Here is a 9,309-nt window from a genome sequence, read left to right as displayed (position 1 = left end):
AAGGCTTGTTGACCAGATACAACAAATCTTGATAATCCACAAATATGATGAACTTATTAGCCCAACAAGTAGTGTCTATACTTTTTCACTGCATACACCATGGCTAGACCCTCCCTTTTAGTTGTGGTATAATTTATCTCAGCATTATTGATCTATCGACTTACAAAGGAGATTGGGTAATCCAATTTATACTCCCCTAGCTGTGCTAAAACACACCCAATTGTGAAGTTTGATGCATCAATATGCACATGAAACATAAGGTTCCAATTTGGTGGTCTCATGATGGGTGCACTGGCTAATGCCTTGTTTAATTCATTGTATGCTTTTGACACTCTTTGGTCCATTCAAATACAATCAAAACTTATACAATGGCATGGCGATATCATCATAGAATATGATAAACCTTTGGTAATAGCCAACATGTCTCATGAGCCGTTGTACTCCCTTGTAGTTGGTGGTGGTAGCTCTCGAATGAGTTTTACCTTACTATTGTCAGTGGAGATCCCATTTTTGGGAACATTGTACCCCAGTAATACTCCATGCTTTACCCAAAATTGGCATTTTAAAGTGTTCAAGGATATGCAATACAATCGACACCTCTCCAAATAGCATGACCTTATATGTAAAAGTTCCTCAGGTTGTTGTGGTAAAGGAAATTTTATGCTGGTCCTCTTATGCAATGGATACTTGGTTGTATCTCGAGAACCCATCCAAAAAACTATAGGCTTCTTCACTTGCTACCCATTCCAAAACGTGTTCTATGTATAGCAATGGGGTAATGATCCCTATAGAGGTTGTCACATCCACCTTCTTTAAGGAAGCACACACGTGAAGCTTTATATTTTTCTTGGGTACGATCACAATTGGTGATACCCAATCCATGTGGTCAATTTCATAAAGGAAATCCACAGCAATGAGTTTATCAATTTCTCCTTTACAATTGTTGAATATTTTGGATTCATTTGGTATGGACACTGCTTTACCAGCCTCGAACCTTCCATGATAGGGATGGTGTGCTACACCACTTCTGGTTGCACTCCCTTCATGTCCTTATATAAACTCCAAGCAAAGGATCCCTTAAACTCTTTTAACAGGGTTATCAATGCATCTTCTTCCTGCAGTGGCAATGAAGATAGGTTTCACCAATCTTTGCAATATTCACATCTTTCACCTCTGCAGGTCCCCAATATATGAGGATCCTATTTGATCACCCCTCAAATGTTGTGCTCATAGGTAAAATTTCTTCCTCTCTCAACATTGAAGGATTTAAAATGGCTAGGAACCTTCCACCCCATGGATCGGACTCCTCATCATTTTCCTCCCTTCTTGCCAAAACTCTTTTTGCTTCTCATTCCATGTCAGCCAAAGCTTTGTTTTGCTTCCTTCTTGTTGACCTTGTGAGCTTAGGGGGATCTTGGCCAGCTTCTGGCTCTTGCGGGATTAGTAACATTACCTTGCTTAACTCACTTCCCCAATTCTCAAAAAATTCCTCATGAACTTCAGTGGTGATGTATCTCAACCACCACTGTGCATCCGTGGGTCTTCTTCTTAGAATCTCACTGCTTGATAACATTTCTTCTTCAACCATTTTCAAAACTTCAGCCTTCTGGCTAAAATCAAGGCCTCTTTCTCTTTATCAAGTTCAGATCCATGCTCGTTTGAAGGGCTTTCCTCATATTGGTTCATCATTGAGGGTCCCAGCATCTGTATCGGGGTGGTGGCATCATCTCATCTTTTTCATTAGGTTCCACAAACTTCATCTGCTCGTCTAAAGAGCTTTCCTCAGATTGGTTCATCATTGAGGGTCCCAGCATCCATATCGGGGTGGTGGCATCATCTTATCTTTTTCATCAAGTTCCACAAACTTCATCCCCAATCTTTCCCATGACATCTGTCGGGCTAATATATGCATCCAATTCTTGCAAAAATCACCGTTCAGAAGAGAAGCATACAAAATGTTCTCTTCTTGTGATGGTTCTAGTGGTTCATGGGTTTCTGGAAAATGCATTCTAGCACATCTTAATTATAATTCATGGATATGGCTAGGACTAACTCCAAATATGGCTTTTATGTATTTAGGATTTATGTAGATATATTTAGCACGTATTAATTGTAATTCATAGATATGGCTAGGACCAACTCCAAATGTGTGAAAAAAGCTCATAGATTTTCAAGATGTAAAAAAAGGTCATTAAAAAAAATTCCCCTTTAATGTAGGATTTTTTGTGACTATTTGTAATTGGGAGATTTTTTTCCACACCTAAAAAGAGCCAAAGGGTGTGTATATGTATGTGTGTCCTTGGGGTGGGGATCCTAATAAAAGCTCGTAGTTTTTTTTGAATTCCCTAAAAGTCTCTTGCGATAGAAAGCTCCTATAAAAAGATTTCCATGTGCAAAGGTAATCCTATCTTCTGGCTTAAGCGATTGATACCATTGATGTGCTTTTCCTTCTAGTCTAAGGGAAAACACAAATATTTTCGTCTAGTCTCACTAATTGGTCCACAAGTCTCACACCGACTCAAATCTTCAAGTGATATATGGCATTGCCATCACTTGAAAACTTCAAAATTAATCTTGCCACATGATTGGGCTTGACTAGCGTTAATCTTTATGGTGCCAGTACAGTACCTAACTCCCTAGTAACCCCCCTTCCTATTTCTTTGGCCATCCTTAATAGATATGTGGGTGTTGCGACTCCCATATGAGGGGCTACTCTCATTGGCTCCCTTGGTGGGGCCTTGTATGCTAGCCTGTCTATCCCCCCTACCTTGGCCTCTTGTGGCTCCAACATGTCGATTCAAATGTACCCTTGGATCAGGTGGTACTGGGAGATTTTCCATGTTTTTGTTTACACCATCATCCAAGTCTGCCCCTCCCAAGCCCCCTCCTTATAACAATAAGCCTCTCATGTACTCTTGGAATTATGGGGTTCGTAACATTGCATCTACCTTAGCCTTGGTGTAAGTTTTCTCTATATCACCTTGTGCCAATTCCTTGTTTCTTGAGAGAGGTGTTGCAAGAGCGGCTAGGTAATCCTGAGGTGCTTCCGGAATAGGATCTAGAGGTGGTATACCCTCCTCCATTGTTAGTTCAACCTCTAGCAATAGCCTATGCGACCAAATTCTCTTCATGCCTTATTCCCTTGAGATTAGAGGAATCCTCTCCACATATTGCTATATCATAAGACACCTCTCGGTCATCTCCCTGTGGAGGTCTAAGCTAGTCTTTTCTTGTTCAAGATTTCTAAGTTGGGCTTGTTCTTCTCTCATTTTTTCTTTAATCTCCAACTCTCCCAAAGTGGGAAAGTAAAATTCCCCTGTTCTTTAGGTACTCTTAGGAGCCCTTCATATTCTTGGAGTAAACTATACCGCAGGTTAAAGGTTGCTCATCCCTGGGAATGGTTCCTCCCTTAGTTGTTGTTATGTGCTTCTAGATTTTTCAATACTCACTTCTTGGTCCAAGGTTGATGGTTGGCAACCTATAAAGCTTCCCTTTTAGGCTTCTCTCCATATCCAAGGATTCCTCGTGCTAATCCCATGAACCCTCTAGACAGTGTTGGAGAAGAAGTGCCCTTATCCCCCGCCACTTCCTCATTAAGAGGATTTTCCATGGGTTCCTGACTCAAAAGAGTTCAGCCTATGCAAAGCAAACACACTCCTTTGTGTGCTGACCATGTGAGCTAAACCAAGGCTTTTTTAGTAGGAGGATCGCGGTTGGTTAGGCGCACTATCGTGGGCGTTGTCGTCACAGATCACGGGCATGATTTTGATAGAAATCAGAGAAATTTTCCAAGTATTCTCAATCGTTAACAAGTTCCTCTAGTGTCAAGAATCCCTTAGGGAGCTTCTTGAACAATCCTCCTTTTGATTTGGAAAATATAAAAAATCGACATGATTTTATAAGGTATAGAATCACGTGTGTGATCCTTTGAAAAATCACGACTATGGTTTTTACCCAAAAAGGTCCAAGGATTGTTCAAATGAGTCTCTTGGTACCCTTAATCACTGTTTTAGAAATATATCTAGTCAAATGGTCAAGTTCTATTACCGTGATTTTTGGGGATGTGGCAATCTCATGACGTGATTAATAATCACAAGCATGATGCCTAACCATGACATGATTTTCACACTTCAATCACGGATGTGATTTTTTAATCGTGATTTATGATGTGGCAATCACGAATGTGATCGATAATCACGTCGTGATTCTTTATCCATGATTAAGATTGGATAAGATGGAATCTTCCAAAAATAGAGTGCATTACTATCCAATTTCTCACTGATTTAGCCCAATTGTTTCCTTCTCCATGGAAGCGACCAGGCTGGGATTTATGCACTTCATGAAGATCATTATCCAATTCCTCCACCAATGGAGGACTTCTCGGTGCAACTCATGACTGTGAAAGATAAATTTATTCCTTATTAATAATTTGAATCTATGAATACCATCTTTATTTCTCAAAATTTCTATTACAATATTATAGAATGTGAAATGCTATGATAGTATAGTCCATGGTCCATCAATGTTTACACTTTGCCCAAGTCGGAAAGTATAATCCAACAAAATGGTCTTCCAAAGTGAGCCTCTCACGTTCGCATGTCAAAAGAAGATGTTCAAAGGCAAATGCAATCATATCATCCTCTTGACATAATCTAAGAATCCCAAAGAGATGATATGGTTTGCTTGCTGTGCTACTAAAAAGAAACCCAGTAAAATGTTGTAAGTTTTATTTTCAAAAACCGTGCTCTGATACCACCAGGTAGCTCTATGAGACCCCTACCCCCTATCCTATCAAAATAACTACAGCGAAAGACTGAGCTAAGGGTAGAGAGACTCACTTGGGACCTCCATACATCAATATCCTATTGCTTGGCAACCCTAATAGCTTTCTCACTTAGTTGTTTGGAATAGACCTTGCATCAGGAATTGACTACGATTCCTCCAAGTAAGATTGTCCTCTTCATAATTCTCACAAATAAGAGGTGATCGATGGCTTCCATGGGTTTCACCGATGTCTTATTTCTCAATTATAAAGGAGGATTATACCTTACTTTGCTAATATTTCTACAATCTAATTCTAAATTCCCACTTTTTACCCAATTTCTCTAAGTTTATAAACAAGTTTGGTCTTTGGGTTAGGAACTTGGGTCCACCCTACCTCCTGATTTCCAATGGTTTAATCTATTTCAACTTCGACTAGCTTCAAAGGCTCAGTCCATTCGGTCCCATGGGTTAGTTCACCACCCACCACCATTGGACCTTTGGGGGGCCGGTGTGAACTCATACACCCATAATTGAAATTCCCTTACTCATTACGCACTCGCTTAACAAGGCATGAATACAAAGTTCACACAGGCACCCCATAGAAAAAAAATAGACCTTCATTGAGTTAACAACATAACATAATATGTATGCTAGATTCATAACATCATGAATATCAATAATATCGAGTATATCTCTGTAACATAACCATGATCCTCAAACCAAGAAGGTATGCACCATTGAGCCTGAACACTCCGGGACCACTATGTCATCTAGCAAGGAGACCGTATATCTCACACCCAGATCCTACAGTTGTGAATATCCTAAAGGGAGCTGCTTTAAATAGCTATACAACCACTCCTAAGGCACAAACACTCTAGCCCACAAGTCACAAAGCTTACACAAGACCATCACTCAGGAACAATCCCCAAGGACCCTACCCAATGTTGTGTGAGCCACCTCTATCCCTCACATCGATCATGCTTGGAGTACACCCACATCCAACCGAGACGGGTCAAGGTCTTGGACAACCATCTTCATGGTGTGATTCACCACGTGGGTGACATCCCCACGGTAAATCTCTCACATGTGCCCATCCTTCTTAGGCAATCCACAAGAAAACAAGCAATGAATACACTATCCAAACAAGTAATACATGATCCATACAATCCATGTAACATCAAATTGAGACTAGGTCAATCATCGCAAGTTTGACGAGGCATTCTCTTCGCTCCCATTATTGTAACTGCACATGATGTTGTCTCCTTGCTCAAGCTCATTAAGTCCTTTTTCTTGGATACGCTTTTGGACTTTGGGCCCATTCTTCTCTTAAAATCCAAATACACAAAACCACTCTCTATCCAACCTAGAGTCCTTTGTTAACTTTATTCACTCTTCTAAGGCTATGCATAAGTCATCCGAGGTTCTATTGTTGGGATACGATAAATCCTAATTTCTCAAGAGATCCATGCTTGGCTGGACTCCCATGTGTTTATGCTAGCATTTTGTTTCCCATGTGTTTATGCTAACATTTTGGTTATTTGGTATTGTATTTTTATTGCACCTATTTCTTATGATCTTGTTGGGATTAGCTGATGTGACTTCAATTGATTGCTTAATTGACGTGGATTACATTTGTGAGTTTTAGGTTATGAGTTGTACAAGGGTACCGAGATAGAGGTGTCACATAATGCAAGGGTACCAATTGAGGTGTCACATGGATGGTGGATTGAGCGGTGGTGTGAAGATTGAGATTTAAATATTAAACATAATATTATAACAATTGAGTATTTAATTTATGTGCTATTTGTAAAACCTGATATTATTGTAATGTTTATGTGTGCACAAGTTGACTTATTATGGCTAGGTCCACATGTACATAGTTGTTGTTGGGAAAAGGTTAATATTTTTGTTGATACATTATAACATTAGACCAAGGTTATTTTTATTGTAAAGAAATCCCAAAGTTAGAAAAGATGCTATTTATGGCTCCAAGGACTAATTATATGAATATGATTTAAATATCGTGTGTAGGGAGTGGAGCCACACCCGTCGAGAGAGATTGCACCCAATGAGTTTATCTTTGTCTCCTTGAATATTTTTCGTCTAAGCTAGGGTTAAGTGATTTACTTAAATGATATTATGAGCTTTGATGGTCTTACATTGTACTTAGAGAAAAGGTCATGTTATAGTGATGCACTGCTAAATGAGATAAGGTTCTAATATGCACATGAAGAGGATGCAGGAATAAAGGAGAACTCTTCATGTGAAGGGAATGAGTTAAGGTTCTAATATGCACATGAAGGGAATGCACATCTAAAAGGAGAACTCTTCACATCCAAAGCTTGGCAATAATCTAATCTTTAATAAATAGTCTTCTTATTATAAAGGGAATATGGGAGTTCTATAAGTAAAAGGAGAACTCTTCACATCCAAAGCCTTATCAATTTTGTAATTTTCAATAAATTATATTTTTATTATTGTAACAATATATAGTGTATTACTTTACTTACACACACACACACCTACACCCAAAACACCACACAAGTATTATTGATAAATTACATCTAATGTACTTATAGGCATAATTTTTGTGTAACTTATACAATATTAAACTTTATAATATATTTGAAACAAAACAAAATTTATTATTTAATATTATAATTAATAAGTATTATCATACTAACACTAATAATATGTGGGTAGAACTATGTGGACCTTCGATTCCTTCATTTTTCTATCTTGTGAATGTGTTTTGGAGCGATTTTCATGTCATATCTTGTAAATTGAGCTAAGTGCCTAAAATGGTATGGTAGCATTACACTAGTTTTCTATGGTGGATTTTAATTAGAGAATGAGGACAAAGTCATTTTGCAAAAGAGAGGCACATCTTATATTATGCTTAATGTCATAATAATTTATTGTGATATCATACCTACCCTAGTCACTTTAGACTATGTATGGGGTGTTGGACAACAAAGTGGTCCCAAAATTAGATAGTTGCTAGACATCTTGAGAATTATGCTCTATTTTTGTTCTCTCCACAAGATATGATGGTGAGCTTTATTTCTATATGTATCATAAAAGTTTTAAATTCCAAGTGATGTGTAGATGGATGGTGAAGTCTCTTCTTTCGATTTTTTGGGAGGTAGAAAGATTCATGCGATGAAAATGCTTCATCTTTGCTGCTAAGGAATGCTAATGGTTTATCCTTCTGGGAATGACATAGATGAACCTGGTGCCATTTGGAGGACCTCACAATGGTGTAAGCACCTTAAAGCTTCAAGCTAACCAACACCTTGGAGACGTACACACCTTGAGCTCATTTGTTGGTTTAAAAAAATGGGTGGCCAAAGAGTTAAAAGATAATAACATAATGTTAAACCTTAGGAATTGAGGTTAATATATTAACCATCATAGTGGTTAATATATTAATCATCATCGTAGTGGTTGCAGCTGACAAGCTCCAATCTGAGACGACCATTCTCCCTGTGGGCTCGCAGAAGCCTCTCTCGAGGGGCCTTCACTTCTTGGAGGACGAAGCGGCCAGAGCCCTTGTAATGGCGCAGACAGTATGCCCGCGTTGAATTCAGTACAGAATTATGGTACCCTAGCCTTGCCATGGATGAAATTGGGGGAGGGAACCTGTTCTCTTTGAGTTGCCCTCCATCATCATCATCATCATCATCATCATCCCCAAACCCTAATTGCTCCTCTTCATCAGTGCCCAGCAGGACATCAGGCTGCCGACTGCGCAGCATCGCAACATCGATTCCATCGTTGCCGCCGCAGGTTCCAGAACACACGGCCTCTGTGCGGCAATGGCGACATGGAAAGCCTTTTCCATCGATCGCCGTAGCTGCGTTAGGATTCTTAAGATCTACACTGGCGCCTGGGCTAGGGTTAGGGTTATTCTCTGTCAGGACGGCTGTGTCAGGGCAAGGGTTTTTGACTGCAGAAAGGAATGGTACCATGCTCTGTATATTTTTGATGGTTTAGGGTCGATAGGGATAAGAGGGCTTGGTAAAGGAAGCTCTGGGAGCTTCTAGGGTTAGGGTTAGGTTAGGGTTAAGAAGGCGTGGTCAAAAGAAGCAGAGAGCTATGGGATGGCAATGGCCTGCTTCTACTTATTGGGCAGGCCGCCTGATGCACAGTCGAAGCGCGTGAAAACATACGAAGTGTGAAAGTGTCAAAAAAAGAAAATTAAAAAAAGGGGAATACAACTTCCTCGATATTTACACCCCCTGTCCACAAAATAATAATAATAATAATAATAATTTCCTCTCAATTTTTCTAACCAAGCCAGAAACTAGACATTCTTGTTAAAAATCTTATACCATCACTCACATTTTTTTGAGCCCCCTCAGTTCCTTTTACATACTTTCTCAACCTACCATTTTAATCGCAACAGGTTAAAGGTTAAGCTGACACACCTTTCTCGAACACTAGGTCAAACATATGCCCAAGTTTCAGAAGCCCGTCGAAATTTACACAACATGAGGTGAAAATGTGCAAAGCCAAGGGCATTCCCATCAGTTTTGAGGGGCA

At 39.4% G+C, this 9,309-nt stretch overlaps 1 protein-coding gene across 1 annotated transcript; it reads right to left on the bottom strand.

Moving 5' to 3' along the window:
- Positions 1–7,812: 7,812 nt before the first annotated feature.
- LOC147602758 (uncharacterized) lies at positions 7,813–8,865 on the bottom strand. The gene has a single exon (XM_086797525.1). It carries the CDS (start codon positions 8,733–8,735, stop codon positions 8,193–8,195), a length of 543 nt encoding a protein of 180 aa, XP_086653651.1. The 5' UTR covers positions 8,736–8,865; the 3' UTR covers positions 7,813–8,192.
- Positions 8,866–9,309: the final 444 nt, after the last annotated feature.

This window comes from Cibotium barometz, chromosome 66 (assembly GCF_041138505.1).
Source record: "Cibotium barometz isolate CiBa-2024 chromosome 66, ASM4113850v1, whole genome shotgun sequence".
Classification (NCBI taxonomy): Eukaryota; Viridiplantae; Streptophyta; class Polypodiopsida; order Cyatheales; family Cibotiaceae; genus Cibotium; species Cibotium barometz.
The sequence above is the reverse complement of the archived record's forward strand: the minus strand, read 5'-3'. Positions and strand labels throughout refer to the sequence as shown.